Genomic DNA, 22930 nt, shown 5'->3' with positions numbered 1-22930 from the left:
CTTCCTTTGTTCCCAGGTTGTGTTTCAAATGGCTTTCTTCCAGGACGTTTCTCTCCAGGCATCTGGGGGTATTCTCTTAGTTTCTCCCAGGCAAACTCTGGAGTAGCAAGAGTCTATTTAATGGCCGTCTTCAAAATGTTTCTCACCTGCAGGTCCAAAATGTCACTCTTAGCAGGCTCTCAGGTCCTTCTGTTTGTGAACTCTCTTATACCACTCCAGTGATTTAACACCCACCCGTAATACCTCCATGGAAATCATCCAATCACAGGTCTTGCCCACAGTTGATTGAGTCACATCTCTGTGGAAACAATCAAAGGATTCCAACCTGATCAACACTAATACGTCTGCCCCTACAAGACTGCATTAAAGAACATGGCATTTTGGGGGACATAATACATCCAAACCGGCACAATTGGTGTTCCAGAAGGGGAAGAGAAGAGTAAAGGGCTAGGAAGAGTATTCGAAGAAATTGTTGGGAAAAACTACCTAACCCTCCTAAATGACATAACCAAATTAAAGATGCCCAACGAACTCCAAAAAGAATAAATCCAAATAAACCTACTCTGAGACATACACTGATTACATTGTCAAAAGCTGAAGGGAAGGAGAGACTTCTGAAAGCAGCAAGAGAGAAGCAATTCACCAAATAGAAGGGAAACAACATAAGACTAAGTACTGACTACTCAGCGGGCACCATGGAGGCAAGAAGGCAGTGGTATGACACATTTCAGATTCTGAAAGAGAAAAACTGCCAGCCAGGAATTCTTTATCCAGCAAAGTTCTCCTTCAAAATTGACAGAGAGTTTAAAATTTTCACAGACAAACGATGAGAGAATTTGTTAACAAAGACACCCCCACCCCCTCCCCCGCCCAAGAAATACTAAAGAGAGCTCTATCAACTGAGAAAAAAAAGGAGAGAGAGAAATCTGGAGAAGAGCACAGAGCTGAAGAGTTATTAGTAAGGGTAATTAATGGAAAAAAGAGAGAGAGGGAAAAAAATAGATCTGACAACTAAAAACCAAAGGATAAGATGGCTGGTTCAAGAACTCCCTTCACAGTAATAACTTTGAATGTGAATGGATTAAACTCTCCAATTAAAAGATACAGACTGGTAGAGTGGATTAAAAAATATAACCCAGCAACATGCTGTTTACAAGAGACTCATCTTAGACCCTGTGACACAAAGAGACAGAAAGTGAAAGGATGGAAAAAAATATTCCACGCGAACTGCAACCAAAAGAAAGCTGGGGTAGCTGTACTAATATCAGGCAAAATAGACTTCAAATGCAAAGATGTCATAAGAGATAAAGAAGGACACTATATCAGTGAAAGGGATAATTCACCAAGAAGAAATAACAATTATAAATGTTTATGTACCTAACTGAGGAGCTCCAAAATACATGAGACAAACATTGGCTAAACCGAAGGGAGCAATAGATACATCTACAATAATAGTGGTAAACTTCAATACACCACTCTCTTCTATGTATAGTACAGCTAGACAGGGGACCAATAAGGAAACCGAGAACTTACATGTACTAGTTTGGATATGTTATGTCCCACCAAAAGTCATATTCTTTGGTGCAGTCTTGAGGGGGCAGATGTATTAGTGTTGATTAGGTTGTAATTCTTTGATTATTTCCATGGAGATGTGACCCATCCAACTGTAGGTGATAAATCTGATTAGATAATTTCCATGGAGGTGTGGCCCCACCTATTCAACATGGGCCTTAATTAGTTTACTAGAGCACTATATAAGCTCAGAGGGAAGGAGCAAGCTTGCTACAGCCAGGAGGGACACTTTGAAGAACGCACAGAAGCTAAGAGAGTAGCTGCAGCTGAGAGACATTTTGAAGACGGCCGTTGAAAGCTGACACTGACATTTTGCGGAACATTTTGGAGTGACATTTTTGAGGAGCTGAAGCCTAGGGAGGAACGTCCTGGGAGAGTACCATTTTGGAACACAACTTGGGAGCAAGCAGATGCCAGCTAACAGAGGTTTTCTGGATGCCACTGGCTATCCTCCAGTGAAGGTACCTGATTGTCACATTACTTTGGACAGTTTATGGCTTTTAAGACTGTAACTGTGTAACCAAATAAAACCCTTTTTTAAAAGCCAATCCTTCTCTGGTGTTTTGCATTCCGGCAGCATTAGCAAACTGTAACAGATTTTAGTACCGGAGAAGTGGGGTGCTGCTGGGTTTGTAAACACCAAACATGTTGGAGTGGCTTTTTAAATGGATAAGGGGAAGATGCTGGAAGAATTGTGAGGAGCTTAATAGAAAAGACCTAGACTGCTTTGAAGAGACTGCTTGTGGAAATATGGAGTCTAAAGATACTTTCAACAAGGCCTTGAGCAGAAATGATGAATGTGCTGTTGCAAACTGGAAGAAAGGTGATCTTTGTTTCAGAGTGGCAGAGAATTTGCCAAAATTGAGTCCTGATGTTGGATGGAAGGAAGAATTTGAGAGCGACGATCTGGGATACTTGGCTGATGAGATTTTGAAACTAAAAGTTGAAGATATAGCATGGCTTCTCCTTGCAGCCTATAGTAAAATGTGACAGGACAAAGATAAGCTAAGAAATTAACCCTTGGGTTCAAAGAAACCAGAAACTGATAGTTTGGAAAATTCTGGGCTTCCAAAAAGTGAGACCCCAGAAGATACAGCCCAACATGAGGATTTAACCAAACATGGAACCCAACCACCATTTCAGTACAAGCCAAGATTGGAGATGGAGTTATCTAGAAAGGATTTGTGGAAAGTCCTATTGTCTGACGGCTTTGACCCCTGTGTGCTTCATGCAAAGCCAACAGAATTTTTGTGAGCTCTTTATAGACAGAGATGCTGCCGGTCTGGACTGGAGGAGACAGACGAGGAACAAATTGAAGGAAAAATTTCTTCAAAGACAGAGCCACAGAGGGTGAGCTCTGGAGTCAAGAGGTCTCAGGCTGGGAGAGCGGAGTGGCCCACATGCATGGAAAAGGTGAGTTTGCCCCAGAAGTCAAGGGTAGGCCTTCCACCTCTATGTTCAAGAAGAGTGCTGTCACCCCAGGCCTCAAGGAGGGTGGAGCACATTCCCAGGGGATTGGGGAAAGCCTGGCTGCCACCTCACTGTTCTGAAGGGGTTGAGCATGTGCCCCAGAGATGGAAGAGAATCTGGGTGCTGCCCCGATGTTTGAGGAAGGTGGGGCCGAGAAGGTGGTCTCCCCACTGTGTAGATATGTTAGAGCATGCACCCCAGGATTTGGAGAGAAAAGGGCTGCCAAGAAAGCCTTTGCAAGGGTTGGACTCCCGCTCTCTCAAGCACCAAGGGTACAACGTCATTCTGTTAATGACTCTCAGACTTTGACATCTAATGGAGTCTTCCCTGCGGGTTTTAGGAACTGTTTTAGTCCCTTAAACCCTGTTTTCCTTTCAGTTTCTTCTTACGGCAATGGGAATGTTTACCCTATGAATGTCCCTCCTTTGTATATTGGAAGCAGATAACTTGTTCTAAGTTTTACAGGTACAGATCCAGAAGGGAATTTTGCTTTTGGACAGACTGTGCCTATAACTGATTTTGATGGGATCTTGTACTTACCTATTGTTAGTTAAATGACTTAAGTTTCTGTGATATTGTGATGGGATGAATGTATTTTGTATTTGGAAAGAATACGTCTTTTGGGGCCCAGGGGTTGGAATGTGCTAGTGTGGATATATTATGTCCTGCTGAAAGCCGTGTTCTTTGATGTGATCTTGTGGGGGCAGATATTTTGGAAAATGCCATTTTGAAATGCAACCTGGGAGCAAGCAGACACCAGCCATGTACTAACAGAGGTTTTCCGGACGCCATTGGCTAGCGTCCACTGAAGGTACTCAGTTGTCAATGCACTACCTTGGATACTTCATGGCCTTAAGACTGTAAATGTGTAACCGAATAAACCCCCTTTTCAAAAAGCCAATCCATTTCTGGTGTTTTGCATTCCAGCAGCATTAGCAAACTGGAACACTAAACAATATGATAAATGAATTAGACTTAATTGACATGTATAGATCGTCACATCCCAAATTACTGGGATGCACATTCTTCTTTAGTGCCCATGGAATGTTTCCAGGATAGATCATATGTTGGGCACACAAAACAAGTGTTAGTAGATTTACAAAGATTGAAATTATTCAAAGCACATTCTCTGATCATCAGTGGAATGCAACTAGCTATCAACAACCACCGAGGAACCAGATCTTCCACAAATATGTGGAGGTTAAACAAAACACTCGTAAACTACCACTGGGTCAAAGAAGAAATTGCAAGAGAAAATGGTAAATATCTAGAGATGAATGAAAATGAGAACACAACATATCAAAACCTGTGGGATGCAGGGAAAGCGGTGCTGAGAGGGAAATTTATAGCTCTAAATGCATATATCAAAAAGAAAGAAAGAGTTAAAACTAAAGACCTAAACTGAACAACTGAAGAGGCTAGAGAATGATCAGCAAACTAACCTTACAGCAGGTAGACAAAAAGAAATAACAAAGATTAAAGCAGAAATAAATGATCGGGGAAAAAGAAAAAACAATAAAGAGCATAAATAAAACCAAAAGTTGGTTCTTTGAGAAGATCAACAAGATTGACAGACTCCTGGCTAGACTGACAAAGTCAAAAAGAGGGAAGACCCAAATAAACAGAATCAGAAATGAGAAGGGGATAATTACTACAGATGCCAAAGCAATAAAAAAAAAAATCATAAAAGGATACTGTGAACAACTGTGTGCCAACAAGCTAGACAATTTAGAGGAAATGGACAATTTCCTGGAAACACATGAACAACCTAGTCTGACCCAAGAAGAAACAGAAGACCTCAACAAACCAATCAGAAGCAAAGAGATCCAATTCAGTCATCAAAAATCTACCTAAAGATAAAAGCCCAGGGCCAGATGGCTTCACACGGGAATTTTACCAGTCTTTTCAAAAAGAATTGACACCATTCCTGCTCAAATGCTTTCAAAAAATTGAAGAAAAAGGACAACTACCTAACTCATTTTATGAAGCTAATATCACTCTGATACCAAAACCAGATAAACACTACAAAAAAGGAAAAGTATAGGCCAGTCTCCCTAATGAATGTAGATGCAAAAATTCTCAAGAAAATACTTGCAAATCAAATCTAAAGGCAGGTTAAAAGAATTATACACCATGACCAAGTGGGGTTCATAGCAGGCATGCAAGGGTGGTTCAACACATTAACAAAGCAAATGATCATTGCCATAGATGCTGAAAAAGCATTCGACAAAATCTAGCATCCTTTTTTGATCAAAACACTTCAAAAGGTAGGAATTGAAGGAAACTTCCTCAATATGATTAAGGGCATATATGAAAAACCCACAGCCAGCATAGTACTCAACAGTGAGCAGCTCAAAGCTTTCCCCCTAAGATTAGGAATGGGACAAGGATGCCTACTGTCACCTCTATTATTCAGCCTTTTGCTGGAAGTTCTAGCCAGAGCAATTCACCAAGATAAAGATATAAAAGGTGTCCAGATTGGAAAGGAAGAGGCAAAACTCTAATTATTTGCAGATGATATGATCTTATATATGAAAAGTCCTGAGAATTCAACCACAAAGCTACTCAAGCTAATAAATTCAGCAGAGTGGCAGGATATAAGATGAATGCACATAAGTCAGTAACATTCCTATACACTAGTAATAACATAACTGAAGAGGCAATTTAAAAAAAATTCCATTCGCAATAGCAACTAATAAAATCAAGTACCTAGGAATAAATTTAACCAAGGATGTAAAAGACTTCTACACATAAAATTACAAAATTTTACTAAAAGAAATATAAAAGGACCTAAATAGGTAGAAAAATATTCCATGCTTGTGGATAGAAAGACTAAATATTGTTAAGATGTCAATTCTACCCAAACTGATCAACGCAATCCCAATCCAAATTCCAACAACTTACTTTGAAGATTTGGAAAAGCTAGTTATCAAATTTATTTGGAAGAGAAAGGGGCCTTGAATTGCCAAAAACATCCTGAAAAAGAATGAAGTAGGAGGACTTTCACTTCCAGACTTTGAAGGCTACTTTAAAACTACAGTGATCAAAACAGCATGGTATTGGCATAAAGACAGACATCTTGATCAATGGAATTAAATTGAGAGTTTGGAAATAGGCCCCCAGATAAACGGTTTACTGATTTTTGATAAGGTTCCTAAATCTACTGAACTGGGACACAGCAAGTCTCTTCAACAAATGGGGCTGGGAGAACTGGATAGCCATAACAAAAAAGAATGAAAGATGACCCCTACCTCACACCCTATACAAAAATTAACTCCAAGTGGATCAAAGACCTCAATATAAAAGACATTACCATAAAACTTCTAGAAGATAATGTAGGAAAACATCTTCAAGACTTAGTATTAGGAGGTCGCTTCTTAGACCTTACAGCCAAAGCACAAGCAATGAAAGAAAAAATAGACAAATGGGAACTCCTCAAAATCAAAAGCTTCTATACCTCAAATGAATTTGTCAAAAAGGCCAAGAGGCAGCCAACTCAATGGGAGAAAATAGTTGGAAACCATGTATCTGATAAGAGACTAATATCTTCTTGCATATGTAAAGAAATCCTACAATTCAATGACAGTGGTACAAGCAGCCCAATTATAAAATGGGCAAAAGATATGAAAAGACATTTCTCTGAAGAGGAAATACAAATGGCTAGAAATCACATGAAAAAGTATTCATCCTCACTAGCTATTAGGGAGATGCAAATCAAGACCACAATGAGATACCATCTCACATCAATAAGAATGGATTCCATCCAACAAACAAGAAACTACAAATGCTGGAGAGGATGTGGAGAAATTGGAACTCTTAATTCATTGCTGGTGAGACTGTATAATGGTATAGCCACTCTGGAAAACAGTTTGGCGGTTTCTCAGAAAACTAGATATTGAATTACCCTATGATCCAGCAGTTCCACTTCTTGGTAATTTGAAAGCAGTGACACAAACAGGTATTTGTACACTGATGTTCATAGCAGTATTGTTCACCGTTGCCAAGACATGGAAACAACCCAAGTGTCCTTCAACAGATGAGTGGATAAACAAAATGTTTATGTATATACATAGGATGGAATACTATGCAGCAGTAAGAAGCAACAAGGTCTCTAAACATATGGCAACATGGATGAACCCTGAAGATATAATTCTGTGTGAAATAACTCAGACGCAAAAGGAGAGATACTGTGTGTTACCACTTCTATGAACTATCTGACCAATGTAAAATTAATGTCTTATAATGTCAGAATATTGGGGACCTAGTGATAGACAGTAGCTAGGCGAGGGGAATGATAGTCTAATATGTTCAGATATGTTAATGATGGTGAATTCAAAGGTGTGGTAATGAATAGGGGTGACAATTGTTTTTTAATGGGATTATAAGTATCAGAGCTGTATTGAAGGCGAATAGGAATGAAAGGGGTTGTTTAAAGGCATGTTTCCCACAGATCAGCACCACAGACATATATAGGTGCTTGCATGATACACTTCTAAAGTATGACACTGGCACAGAGAGGTGACAACAGAAGGGTACATGGGAAAAATCTACACTGGCATACTAGGGACTATAATTAATAGGAATACCATACTCTATACAAGTTTCACTCACTAAGTTTATTCGTCAGAAACTTAAATTCATCAGAGTGCCCCTATGCCAGCTTAGCCCCGAAACCCAGAGGCAGTAGCCTCTTCAACAACATCAACTAGATATGTCCCCTTTGCTCATAAAGTTGACACCCTTTTTCAACAGGTTAGGGTGGTCACTGCCTAGACATCCCTGAAGATTGGGAAAGTGATTAAACTAGAGGAAGGGATAGCAACAGACAAGATGGAATTTAACAAAGGATTATGAATATGAATTTTTATACCATTTTATTTTCCGTAGTTGCTAGGGTATTCGAATAGTTAGAAGGAAAAAATAGAAATGGTTGGACTGTAAACCATAGCATCCTTTGAAGTTTGTTCTATAGCTACTTGTTAGATTGTAATTTGAAAGCTATACCTTTGTGTATATAGGTTAGATTTCACAATAAGGAAATGACTGAAACTATGGTATTATAACTCATAGTCACTTTGCAAATATCCTATACATCTACTAGTTAAATCATACTTTGACAGTTATTACCTTTTTGTATATATATTTCATAGTAAGGAAATTTGCTAACTTATTAAATTGCACTTGGAAAATTATTGTTTTTATGTATATATGTTATGTTCTACAATTAAAAACTGATTAAAAAAAAGAAAATGCATCATGAAGTTAAAAAAAAAATTCCTTATCCTCTTGAGTTTTAGTTTCTTCTTCCATAAATGAGATCTTATTCCTACTTCTCAGGTAATATAAATTAAATAAGGTATTTAATAAAGCATAGTTCAATAGTTTATGCATAGTAAATACAGAACAATTCTAATAGTTAATTCTGTGTATAGAATGTGAATTTGAAATTTTCCATCATTAACTTTTCAACCTGCCCTCCCTACATGTACTTTACTTCTGAATAGATAAAACCTTTTTAATATTTTTCTGTTTAATTTAGTTATAGCAGTGATTCAAGGTTGTTCAGAAATCTTCATGTTAACATTTCATCTTCTTAAGTCTAATTGCTAAGTGTACTACGAAAAGAAACAGAAAAGTGACTAGAGAAGAATTTGAAATGTGAATTTCAAGTAAAGAGTATGTTACCGTAATTATAGTCTTTGCTGGTACTTCAAAGGTACCTTTTCTGTAATAAACATGAGGATAGAAGTGTGGAAATATATCTTATATTTCCACACTTATATTCATAAATCCAAAGGGTTTATGGATTTAAGACTTCTGGTGTTTTGTTTCGTTTTTGTTTTTTAATGCTTTCGTTTTTGTTTTTTAATGCAATAAGATATTTGACGTTAACAAGGAATGAGGTTTCCAAATAAGTAAACTGTCTGGATAAATCAGTTTTTCCTATTTAAGTGCCAAAACTATATTTAAAGCCACTTTTTTTTTGCCCATGGAATCTTTTAAATTTATTATTTGCCCAACGTCTTACATAGAGCATTCTGAAGAGAGTAACAGTTTATTGATGGTTGAAGGTCATCAGTGTCTTACTTTGCTGTGCATTTCTAGTACCCTTAGGGGCATTTGAAGTAAGTAGGACTCTTGGCCCATATGCTAAGTAGCCTCAGTTTCCTCCATCTAAAGAATTTCATTTCTGGTCGTGTTTGGTTGGTTTTGTTCTTTCTGCTGCTGATAAGCTATTGGTTGCTGCTACTTGGCTTTGACAGTGTATATGCTCAATGCAGCCATCCTCTTCCTTCTTTCTTATTTACTGCCAACTATCAAGTTGTGAGCCTGATGAAAGTTTGTTGCTAACCAGAATAAATATTTGTCCGGTGAGAAATGGAATTTGTGGCACCTCTTCTTAACTATTCAGTGGCCTTTTTTAACTTCTTGTTCTTGGTTCTTTGAGGTAGCTGCCCATGCCAGATAATGGATAATCTCTCACATTCCTTGTTTGTCTGCTTAAAATTCTTATGATTTCTTTGTTGTTCTGCAAGTATTTACTTTCTTTTTCATATATATTGATATTTTCTGTTATTTTACAGTTATCATGTAAAAGTGCACTTAATTTTAATTGTACCTTTAAGTTATACTTCATTTGCATTGACTTAATTTACTTAGCACAACTGAATATTTGTTATTTTAGTTGTAATCTTAAGTGTGACTTGCTTTTCTTTTGTACAAAAATATTCTGTTATCTGGACTTTTAGAGGCTTCAGGGAAAGAGAAAACCTTTGGTTACCTCAAGTGGTACGTGTTTAGTGTGAGCCTATGTAGGAGCTATAAGGAACACAAGAAACAAGTCTCTTCAGCTCTCATGGAAAACTAGGTCATTCCCTAAGCAAATGCTTTGGTAATTCAGGCCTCAATAAGTGGAATAACAGTTGGCCTCTTTCCCCAGCCACTCCTGTCACTGCCCAATGGGCTCATGAACAAAGTGGCCATGGGGCAGGGATGGAGGTTATGCATAGGCTCAGCAACATGCATCTCCACTCTTCAAAGCCAACCTGGCTACAGCCACGGCTGAGTGTTGAGTGTACCAGCAGCTAGGACTAACACTGAGTTCTTGATGTGGCACCATTCCCTGAGACAGTCAGCCAGCTACCTTGTGGCAGATTGATTATATTGGATTGCAGGCATCCTGGAAGGGATAACATTTTATTCTTACTGGAATAGGCACTTTATCTGGATATGAATTTGCCTTCACTGCATATAGTGCTTTTGCCAAAACTACCATCTGTGGAGTTAGAGAATGCATTATCCACCAACATGTTATTCTGCACAGTCGAGGGTGGGAGGGGAATCAGTGACCTTGAAGATAAGCTAATAGAAATTAGTGGTGGTGACAGGAAACACTCACACATCAAAGCACCAAGCATTCCAGAGCTATGGTGCAATATCAGGAAATCTAACATACATCTAGAATTGGAATCCCAGAAGGAACATTGAACATTAGCCAAGAAGCACATATTCTGGGCCATAAATAAACTTCAACCAATATAAAAGAATAGGAAGCATAAAATATGAGTGTTTTCTGCCATAACAGAAATTAGAAATCAATAACAAAGAAACATCTGGAAAATTCACAAATATTTGGAAATTAAATCACACATTTCTGAATAACCCATGGGTCAAAGTGAAACTTACACAGGAAATTAGAAAATATTTTTTAATTGAATAAAACACACAACACATTAAAATTTGTGGAATGCAGCAAAAGCAGTACATAAATTTATAACATCACATGTTTATATTAAGAAAGGGAAAAAGCCTTTTAAGTTTCTATCTTAAGAAACTAGGAAAAGAAGAGCAAACTAGATCCAAAGCAACCAGAAAGAAAGGAAACAATGGGGATAAGAACAGAAATCACTGTAACTGAAAATAGAGAAAACCAATGAAACCAAAGCTGGTCTTTTGAAAAGATCAAGATTGGTAAGTCTCAGGTCAGACTTGCCGAGAAAAAAAAGAGAGAAGACACAAATGACCAATATCAGGAATAAAAACAGGAACATCACTACAGATTCGAAAGACACTACAAGTATAATAATGGCAAATTATAAACAATTGTATTTCCATGTTTATTAGAATGTAGATGAAATGGGCAAAATCCTTGAAAAACAAACATTACCTAAATTCATTCCAGAACAAATAGACAACCTGAATAGTCCTGTGTCTGTTAAATAAATTGAATCTATTGTTAAAAACCTTCCAATAAAGAAAACTCCAGGCCTAGATAGTTTGACCTGTGTATTCTACCAAAAGAAGAAGCAATACCAATTCTATACAAATTGTTTGAAAAATAAAAGAGAAAGGAACACTTCCAACTCATTTTAGGATACCAGCATTACAGTGATATCGTATAAAGATATTACAAGAAAAGAAAACTATAGCCAGTATCCCTCATGAATATAGACACAAAAATTCTCAACAAAATGTTAGCAAATCAAACCCAGCAACATGTAAAAAGGATAATACATCCTGACCAAGTTGGATTTATCCCAGCTATTCAAGGCTGGTCCAACATGAGAATATCATATAAAAAGACTGGAGAAGAAAAATGTGATCATCCCAATAGATGCAGAAAAAGAATTTGACAAAACTTAACATCCTTTCATGATTTAGAAAAAAAAATTTTTTTCAGCAAACAAGGAATCAGAGGTAACTTCTTTCTCAAAAAAACCAGAATTGAGATCATACTACAATGGTAAACGACTGAATTCTTCCCCATAAAATCAGGAACAGGCAAAGATGTCTATTTAACATTATAAGGGAGGTCCTGGCTAGTGCAGTGGGGCAAGAAAAGTAATGAAAGGTAGAAATAATTGTCAAAAGATTCCAGTACCATCATGAGAAAAAAATGAAAGCAAACACTCTAAGTATTATCTTAAAAACAATGTGCATATGTAATTCCTTTATCTGTTCTTACCTTGCATCCTTTGAATGGAAGCAGCTGAAGTTTGTTTTCCTGTTGTGACAGCTGACCAACTTAAGTAGTAACAAACAGCTTACAATAACACCCCTCTTTTATTTAGCTAAATATGGAACACTTGATTTTTTTTCATTTTTAATTAAAGAAGTTGTGGGTTTACAGGACAAACATGCATAAAATAAAGCACCAGCTTACCAAACACTACCCCACCACCAACACCTTGCATTGGTGTGGAACATTTGTTACAATTGATCATAGCACATTTTTATAATTGTACTATTAAAGTCCATGGTTTAACTTTGTGTAGTGTAGTTCCATTTTTTTAATTATTATTATTTTACCATATATACAATCTAACATTTTCCACTTTTAATCATATTCAGATATATATATTTCAGTTCTGTTAATTGCATGTACAATGTTGGGCTACCATCACCACCATCCATAATCAAAACATTTCCATCATTCTGTATAGAAACCCTCTACATTTTAAGCTTTAATTTCCCACTCCCTATCCCTACCATGTCCCCTGATAACCTATATTCTAGATTCTTACTCTGAGTTTGCTTATTCTAATTAATTCATATCACTACATTCATGCAACATTTGTCATTCTGTGTCTGGCTTATTTTACTCAACATGAGATCTTCAAGGTTCATCCATGTTGTTGCATGTATCTAGACTTCATTCCTTTTTACAGCTCAATATTCCATTGTATGGATAAACCACATTTTATTTATCCATACATAGGCTGATAAGACACTTGGGTTGCTTTCATCTCTTGGCAATTGTGAATAATAGTGCTGTGAACATCAGTATGTAAGTATCTGTTTGAGTCTCTGCTTTCAATTCTTTTGGATATATACCCTGTACTAGGATTGCCAGGTCATATGGTAATTCTAGACTTAGCTTTCTGAGGAACCACCGAACTGTCTTCCATAGCAGCTGCACCATTTTACATTGACACCAGCAACGAATGAGTGTCCCTGTTTTTCTGCATCCTCTCAAGAATTTGTTATTTTCTGGTTTTGTTTTCTTTGTTTTGTTTTGTTTTAATAGCAGCCATTCTAATGGATGTGATATGCTAACTTATTGTGGTTTTGCTTTGCATTTCCCTGATGGCTAGTGATGTTGAGCATCTTTTCATGTGGTTTCTGGACATTTGTTATATTTTCTTTGGAGGGATGTCTTTTCAAGTCTTTTGCCCATTTTTAAATTAAGTTGTTTTTTTGCTAAGTTGAAGGATTTCTTCATATATTCTTGATTTTAAATTGAAGGCAGGGAGGTTAGAATTTATTAAGTAAAATTAATATTGCACAGTCTCTTACCACATCAAAACAGAAGAAAAGATTTCAGTGATTCTTTATATATACCATCTTTTCATTGGAAGTGTTGTGCTTCATGGTAAATTACTATAAACTGTGTCTACCATTAGAAATTGAGTATTTTGTTAACTATAATTTGATTCTAAAACATTCAGAAACTTGGTTTTGGATATATTTAAAGAATCTAAATATTATTTGAAGCATAACTGTGTTCAAGGTTTGGGGGCATATCCTCAGACTATTTACTGAAATATACATTGTAGGAAGTTATAAAATTGAAAGTGATAGGCATACATTTGAAACTACTGATAAAATCGAATTCTTTAATCGCAAGTAGAATAGTGAAATTTTGCTTTTCTTTTCAAATTGGTACAAGAGTTTAGAACTTCGTCTCTTAACTATGCTAGGATTAGGACACAGTAAATGTATCTTGTTTTTTTATAGCTATTCACACATTTCTCATGCATAAATTATATGTGCTATGTGAGCTAGATGAAGATTACTCCAAAGCTTCCAGGTTTTTCCTCATTAATGTTGCTCATCTTGTTTGTTTAATTTGGACTGCCGGTAATGTATAATGTACAACAATATAGAAGATACTTAGAATAATACTAGTGGACATTAACATTTATTAAGGTCTTTCTAAGTGCCCACAATTGTGCAAGTGCTCATAATATATTGTTTACTCATGGTACCAATTATGAGATAAGTACTATTATCATTATGCTATGTGTTCTATACACTGGCAATAAAAAATCAGAAAATTAAAAAAAAAAATTCCATTTACAGTAGCATCTGTGGTGGTTTGAAGCTGTATGTACTGCAGAAAAAAACGTGTCCTTAAAACTAATCCATTCCTGTGGGTATAAAACCACTGTAAGTAGGATCTTTTAATGAGGCTACTTTTATTGCAGTCCTTTATAAATGTAATGAATATAGAGATAAGGAGGAGAAAAAGCCACAGAAGCAAGAAGCTGAAATCAACAAAATGCAGAGAAGGGAGAGACCTGCAGACACCGCCATGTGCCCTGCCAGGCATGTGGAAGAGGAGCCAAGGATCACCAAGCAGCTGGTCTTTGGGAAGAAAGCTCTGCCTTGTCGATGCCTTGATTTGGGCATTTTCTCAGCCTCAAACTGTAAGCTAATAAATTACCATTGTTTAAGCCAACTATTTCATGGCGTCTGCTTTAAGCAGCATTTAAAACAATAAAATGTCTAGGATTAAACTGAACCAAGGATAAAAAAGACTTGTACACTGAGAACTACAAAACACTGCTGAAAGAAATTACAGATGAAGTAAATGGCACAACATCCCATGTTCATGGATTGGAAAACTTAATATTGTTAAGATGTCAGTATTACCCAAAGCAATCTACAAATTCAGTGCAGTCCTTATCAACATACCAACAGCCACTTTTAAGGAAATGGAAAAACTGTTCCTCAAATTCGTATGTAACTGTGAAGAGCCCAAAACAGCCAAAACAATTTTGAAAAAAGTTGGAGGACTTAAACATCCCAATTTCAAATTGTACTACAAAGCTACAGTAATCAAAACAGTGTGGTACTGGCATGAAGATAGACATACAGACCAAAAGAACAGAATTGAAAGTCCTTTGCAACAAGGATACTAAGTACATGCAGTGGGGAGAGGATAGTTTCCTAAACAAATGATGTTGGGAAAACTGGCTATCTGCATGCAAAAGAATGAAGCTTTACACTGGGGTGGTTTGGAACTGTATGTACCACAGAAAATCATGTTCTTAAAGCTAATCCATTGCTGTAAGTGTACACCTATTATAAGTAGGTTTTCATGAGATTACTTCAAGGCGTGGCCCAGCATGGGTTTTAATCTTCTTATTGGGGTAATTTATAAATGGGATGAATACAGGGAAAAGAGAAAGCCATAGAAGCAAGAAGCTGAAAGCAACAAAACCCAAAAATGAAGGGAGAGACCAGCAGACGCACTACCATATGCCTTGCTGTGTAACAGAGGAGTCAAGGATCACCAGCAGCCAGTCTTCGGGAAGAAAGCATCATCTCGATGATGCCCTGATTTGTACATGTTCACTGCCTCAAAACTGTAAGCCTGTAAGCTAATAAATTTTCATTGTTAAAAGCCAACCCATTTCATGGTATCTGCTTTAAGTAGCCTAGCAAACTAAAAAGACCCCTACATCACATCATATATAAAAATTAACTCAGATTAAGGATCTAAATATAAGAGTTAAAACCATAAAACTCTTAGAAGAATACATAGGGACAAATCTTCATGGATGGGATTTGGTAATGGGTACTTAGATATGACACCCAAAGCATGAGCAACAAAAGAAACAATGGATAAATTTGACTTCATCAAGATTAAGAACTTTTGGGCATCAAAAGACATGATACCAAGAAAGTGAAAAGGCAGCCTACAGAATATTAAGGGCTTAATATCCAGAATATATAAAGGACTTTTGTAATGCAACAACAAAAAGAAAAGCAACCATGTTAAGAATGGGCAAAGGACTTGAATAGACTGTTTCACAAAGATATACAATTTGCTCACATCATTAGCCACAAAGAAATGCAAATCAAACCACAATGATACATATACCACTTCACATGCACTAGGATCATTCCTATCAAAAATTGGAAAATAACAAATGTTGGAAAGGATCCAGAGAAATTGGAACTCCAGAGCATTTCTGATGGAAATACAGAATGGTGCAGTCACTGGAGAAGGCAAAATGGCAGTTCCTCAAAAAGTTAAATACAGAATTACCAATGACCCAACAATCCCACTTCTAGGTATATACCAAAAGAAAGTGAAAATGGTCTCAAATGGTTACTTATACACCAGTGTTTAAAGCAGCATTATTCACAATAGTCAAAAAGTTGGTAACAACCCAAGTGTCCCTCAACAAATGAACAAAATGTGGTACATATACACAATGGAATATATTCGGCTATAAGAATGAATGAAGTTATGAGACATGCTGCAACATGGAAGAACCTGGAAAACATATGCTCAGTGAAATAAGCAAGACACACGAGGACAGTTATTTTATAGAGTCACTTATAAGAGACATCTAGAAATAGCAAGTCAGAGACAGAAAGTAGAATAGGGGTTAAAAGAGAACAGGGAGAGGAGAAGGGGTTAGGGTATTGGAAATATTTTGGTGTGTGCAAATACAATTTTAAAAATAATGTCTTTTAAAGCCACAAGTTTATCCTCTTATAATTCAAAGGTTGGAAGCCCTAAAGTGGGTCAGCAGGGCTGCATTCCTTCTGGAGGTTCTAGGGGAGAATCTTTTCCTTGCCTTTTCTAGTTCTAGAGGCCACCTACATTCCTTGGCTCGTGGTCCCATTTCCTCTATCTTCAAAGCCAACAGTATCACATCTTCCAATCTGTCTCCCTGGCCCTCTACTTTTGTCATCACATCACCTTCTGTGTCTCTGACCCTCTTGCCTCCCTCTTGTGAGGACGCGGTGATTATATTGCCCCATCCAGGTAATCCAGGATCATCTCCCCATCTCAATTTAATGACATCTGCAGAGTTCCTTTTGCCATATGTTTCGGTGTGCTAATGCTGCCATTATGCAAAATACCCAAAATGAATTGGCTTTTAGAAAGGGGGTTTATTTGGTTATAGAGTTACAGTCTGAGGCCATAGTGTCCAAGGTGAGGCATCAACAATCAGGTACCTTCACTGAAAGATGGCCATTGGCATCCAGAAAACCTCTGTTAGCTCGGAAGGCACATGGCTGGCATCTGCTTGCTCCCAGGTGGCATTTCAAAATGGTGCTCTCCAAAATGTTGCTCTTGGGGTGTTCTGCCCTTTCTTAGCTGTAGCTGCTCTTCAAAATGTCACTCTCAGTTGCTCTGAGGTTCTTCTGTCTGTGAACTCCAGTGATCCAAGTAACACCCATCCTGAATGGGCGGGGTAACACCTCCATGGAAATTATCCAGATGTTTCACTCACAGTCGACTGAATCACATCTCCATGGAAATACTCAATCAAAGGATTCCAATCTAATCAACACTTAATACATCTGCCCCCACAAGATTGCATCAAATAACATGGAATTTTGGGGGACATAATACTTCCAAACCGGCACACCATGTAAGGTTACACATTCAGAGGTTTCAGGGGATTAGGGCATGGACATCTATGGGACCATTATTCAGTCTACCATAGTGGTTTACTTATGTATCAATAATCCTAATACAGTACAGTAAATAATATACTCTGAGGAGTCTCTGAGTTCAGGCAGCTTATGTAACCCTGAGAGCAGGAGAAGCTTCTGGAGCAACTGTTGGTTGAACTGGGGTCTTGGAGGATAGGTAGCAATTAATCAGGCAAAAAGGGCAAGAGGAATTAAGGCAGAAGGAATGTCATGTCAAGGGTATAGTAAAGGCAAAAACCATGTGAAATTGCTGTTTTTGTAATCAATAGTACTTTCACATAACCACTGTAATGGATGTATAATGGGAGTGGAAAAGAAGGAACACCTAAGTCAGAGTAAGGGACGCACAATAAGAGACTTTTCATCCTCCGTCCTCTTGTTGTTGTTGTATTGTCATGGCTGATATCTCTTGGTGGTTAGTATTTCACTTGGTTCCCTGTTGCATACACCTCTTATTTTAACCCAACATTTGATTATTTTCCAGTCTGTTGTAAATCTCCTGGAATCAAGTACTATGCATATTCTACAACATTTGATGTGCTTTTTGTTGTCATTTAGTCTGGCATTTTTAGCTCTGATAATATTTCTAATAAGGAAGAATATATATCATTGTAACCCATCATTAAAAGAGGCATTACTGTAGGAGTCTGATTATGAATTGATTATTTTATATTAAAATGAATTCCTTTGGCCACTACTGTTGCAATAATTAAGATAATAAACATTATTGGCGTGGTTAAGTTTGGAAACAGGTCTGGGTTTGAATCTCAGTACTGTTTTTTCCACTAACTGAACAGCCTAGGAGAACTTGCTGAAGCTCCCCCCAAGTCTCTTTTTTTCATTTGTTAAATGAAAATAACAATAGTTTCATAGGGTTGTTGAGAAGATTTAATATTTATAGCATGCCTAGCATATGGAATGTGCCCATAAATCAGCTTTCATTGTTCTTGATAATTATTATTCCAAGTTATCATTAAGAAAATTAGTATTTCTATTCTATGGTTTAAAAAATATTCTGCTTATAAAATTAGCACTTTATATCATGGTTTAGACTAGTTAGTAACAATTGAGAGAGAGTATAGCATAGTGGTTTTTAGAGCATGGACTCTTGAGTTCAAGTTTCAGCTCTACTTATCACCAGGCTGACCTTAGGCAAGTTACTTAAATTCTCTGTCACTTTCCTCAACTGTAGTAGCACATTGCTCCCAGGGGTGTTATGAAAAGTCAGTCAGATTTGGTGTATAAAGATTAAAAGAGTGGCTGACACATAGTGTCATGTGTCATTTGTCTTTATTACTAATTCGTCAAGTAAAATTTTTTTTTTGTTACTTTTTAGGTGAATCTTGGAAGCAATCAGTACCTTTTTTCTGTCATCGTGGATCCTAAAGAAATGCCCTGCTTCTGTTTGCGCCATGATGTTGATGCCCTTCTCTGGCAACCACGCTCCAGCAAACAAGACATGTGGGAGCACATTGCAACCTTCAATGCCTTAGGTATAAAACAAGCTCTTTGACAGCATTTTCTATTATATTAAAATTTTGTCTTTTTCTTAGTTCATTTCTTTCTTTTCTTTTCAATTGAGCTGTCCTAATTATATTTGGATTGATTTGTGCTATAATTTGCTTGCCTGTACTATAGTAGATGAAAGTTAGCACTATTTGAACAGTAGGACTAGTCTGTTTATGCTTATACAGAAGATGAACTCCGAATAAAAATCAAAGTGTTCGTCTAACCACGTGAATCATTCTAATCAATCATTTGCTTATTCTAATTTAGTTATACAGTGTTACAATATGAACAAGGGGCTTGACAATACCCTACTGGAACTTGTACTCAAATATCTTCAGAATAATCTTCAGAAACATCATAGGCTTGCTCTATGATAATGCACATTAGGAAGCATCTTTCAGAGAGAGCCACTATACTGAAAATACAGAAAGTGGCGATAAGCAGAAATTAAATTTATTCTGTAAGACATAAGAGAACACACTAGTTTAAAAATAAGGGCCTGAAAATATTTTAAACTACATAATTGTAGAATTATACAACTGATTTTTCTGCCAAAATGCATTGTATTATGTGAGAATTTTGAGAATTTTTTTATGAAATTACTTTCTTAAAAGATTTTAAACTGGCAGCAGGAAGTAAAATTATGCATTTTGATGACTATATGCACAACCCTAATTACAGGAAATTTGTCAGTTATCCCTTATAGATGAATAATACAGACTCCTAAACTGGTTAATTCAGACTGCAAATGTATTTTTATGACCTGAAATACAAAGTTTGATTGAATAATTTAACCATGTAATTTCTAGCCTCTCTACTACAGTTCCTATTTCTTTATTCTGTATCTTTTTTATTCAGTAATAGGAAAGCTGTACCATATAATTTTTACATAGTCAGCAACTTCATTTGTATCCTAAAATCCCGTTAGTCATTCTACTATGTTTGAGTCTAAGTTAAATCAACATTACATTAGATATGTAGTCTTGAGAGATGTAATTATTAATTTTGCCAAGATTATCCCAGAGAGCTAATTGTAAGCTCCTCAAATCTGCATCTTCTTCACTTTCTCCTCCTCAAACCCTGCTTAATATTAAACAAACAAACAAACAAACAAAACAGCATTGGTCTGCCTGTGCTATGGTTTCTTTGCTCATTCATGGCCTGGTGAGATCTCAGTTAACATTCGTATTGTTTTTTTCCTCACATGTTACAACTTTCAGTAATCATGTCCCAGTTTGAAAACCCTAATTTGTATTTCAGAAGATAAATATCTTAATGTCCTTTGTAAAAATGTTTTAAAAATATGTACATCAATAAAAAAAGACTGAAATATTTTTCAAAGTTTAATGAGTTTTCAAGAGATGTCCTAACTAAATGTTTAAAATTAGAAACTTGAATTTTCTTTTGAGCTTGTAGTGGTCTCAAGGTTCCACTTCTAGAGGTTCTACAGTAAAATCCTGTTACAATGTTGATAGTGGCATATAAAAATACTGCTAACATTATAGGCATAATGAGAGTGCATTCTGCATATTAGTACCTTCAAGAATGGGGCCTGCATTTATGAATAGATTCCTGAAATAACTTTCAATGGGATCCTATGAACATTTTCCCATTTATTTGATAGAAGATTCTGTAATGCCAAATGTGTAGTTCATAGACCTAAATATTAAATTGGCATATAAAGATATTGATAGTTTATGTTTTAATTATTCATAGAAGTTAAGTAGAAGTATATTCTGTTTCTGTTAAGGATATGAAGGCCTCTATTTGTTCTTTAGGAATGGAAGCTATTTTTGTACCATTTGGGAGAGGTTGATTGTGACTAATCATTAATGGTTCAGAACTCAACCACTGTATATTTGTGGCATTTAATTCAGGCATTTTAATTTGTAATAAAAATTATGAAATGTTCTGTTTAATAAACATTTTTAAAAATTTCTTATATTTTTTTGGCAGGCTACGTCCAAGCATCAAAAAGAGACAAAAAATTTTTTGCCTGTGCTCCAAATTATTCCTATGCAGCTCTTTGCGAGTGCCTCCGTCGAGTATTCATCTATCGTCAGCCCACTCCCATGTCCACTGTGCTTTACAACAGAAAGGAAGGCAGGCAAGTAGGGCAGGTTGCTAAGCAGCAAGTAGCAAGCCTGGAAACCAGTGATCCTATTTTAGGCTTCCAAGCAACAAATGAGAGATTATTTGTTCTCACTACCAAAAACCTCTTTTTAATAAAAGTAAATACAGAGAATTAAGTACTCCAACATGTTGGTTTCTCTGTGCTATAAAAGTATTCAGTGGTAGTTGGAGGGCTGGGCAGTTATACTGTATGTAACCTAAGTTTTGATGTATTAAATAAAAATATCTTGTATAATTTTATTTTTAAAGGACATTGGAAATATATTCAAGATACTATGATTCTGTAGAAGCTATAGAATGAAGTTACAGATTTAGAGACAATTGGGTTCTGTAAAAATGTAAAGAAAATATTCACAAGTATAATTTTTTAAAAACAGGCTAGAATCTCATTTATATTAAAGGTGTACAATTCAGTGTTTAAAAAAATAAAGCTATTTATTGTGTACTCTTTGGTCATTGATCTAGTGCTACATTCTATACCCACAGAATATATAGTTAAAATGATAGTTAATTAAAAGATTTGACTACACCAAGAAAAAAAAATCAATTTTACCTTTGGTTTCTATTTTGTTTATGAGATCATTTCTTTGGGTATTGTGCATCAGTATCTTTACTGTTACATGTTCTTTTAAAGTCTTGTAAATACTTATATAAATGGATTGAATAGCTGAAGTAGAGGGAAAAATGCAAGAGGACTATAGCAGATCTAATATGCTTAAAGTTTGCTGGGGACCTTGTTTTTTTCAAGTTAATTATAACTTTACTTAATTTTTTTATCTATTTACTCTGCCACAGAGAGAGAGAAAGAAATGTTAAGGTTTCATGAAGTATAGCTATTATCTATCGCTGCATAACCAACCAACCCTCAAATTCTAGTTTAAAACAATGACTTTTATTATTTCTCATGGTTTAATAGGTTAGCTAAACAATTCTGGTAGGGATGATAGCTTACTTCTTCTTCATGTGGCCTCTCATCCTCCAGTAGGCTAGACTGGCCTTCTTTCCATGGTGGAAGAAACATTCCAGAAGGGCAAGCTCCAACTAGCAAGAGCTTATTAAGCCTCTACTTCCATTGTGTTTGCTAATGACTCATTGAACAAAGCAAGTCATGTGGCCAAATCTGGAGTCATTGTGGGAGGGGACTGCACAAGGCCACAGATAATAGATGTGATTCCTTAGAAGCCATTAACGTAACAATCTATCATACAAAAATTATAATTTGTGTTTATCATCCCTTATATTTCTAATAGCTTGAACAAAATAAACCTGTTTATACATTAAATATTTTTTGCCATAGTTATCCGTTTTTCATGTGTATATTACCTGCCCATATTTCTTTTGGTTTGAATTACCTTGAATTTTTTTACTTTTTATATCATTTGTAGGTGTGCTTCTTGTAAAAACCTGTTTGTATTTTGCATTAGAATAGGGGAGTTGAGATCTTAATTTAAGAGGCAGAAAATGTACAAAAGAGAATAGAGAATCTTTGCTCTGACATACTTCTTTGCCTATCTGGACAATTATTTAGCTGAATTAAATTTTAGCGACAAAAGGAAAAACAAGTTTCAAAGACAGTAGAGGAGGAACAAAACGAGGATGCATATTCTAAACCCTATGTCAGAATGCAGTTTCCTAGAGAGAAGTTAACTATAGATGCTATATAAAAAGTTGGGGGAGGCGGGGCAAGATGGCAGACTGGTGAGCTGTAAGTTTTAGTTACTCCTCCAGGAAAGTAGGTAAAAAGCCAGGAACTGCGTGGACTGGACACCACAGAGCAATCTGT

General features: G+C 36.3%; 1 protein-coding gene across 1 annotated transcript in view; it reads left to right on the top strand.

The window, feature by feature from the left end:
- NUDCD1 (NudC domain containing 1) overlaps positions 1–21592 on the top strand; it is a 110707-nt gene extending 89115 nt beyond the window's left edge. Inside the window, exons 9-10 of the mRNA XM_037803096.1 lie at positions 18842–18998; positions 20971–21592. Of these exons, the coding sequence (XP_037659024.1) occupies positions 18842–18998; positions 20971–21263 (450 nt within the window). The 3' untranslated portion in view covers positions 21264–21592. The remainder of the gene's footprint in view (positions 1–18841; positions 18999–20970) is intronic.
- Positions 21593–22930: the final 1338 nt, after the last annotated feature.

This window comes from Choloepus didactylus, chromosome 14 (assembly GCF_015220235.1).
Source record: "Choloepus didactylus isolate mChoDid1 chromosome 14, mChoDid1.pri, whole genome shotgun sequence".
NCBI classification, from domain to species: Eukaryota; Metazoa; Chordata; class Mammalia; order Pilosa; family Megalonychidae; genus Choloepus; species Choloepus didactylus.
This window is presented reverse-complemented; position numbering and strand designations above follow the sequence as displayed.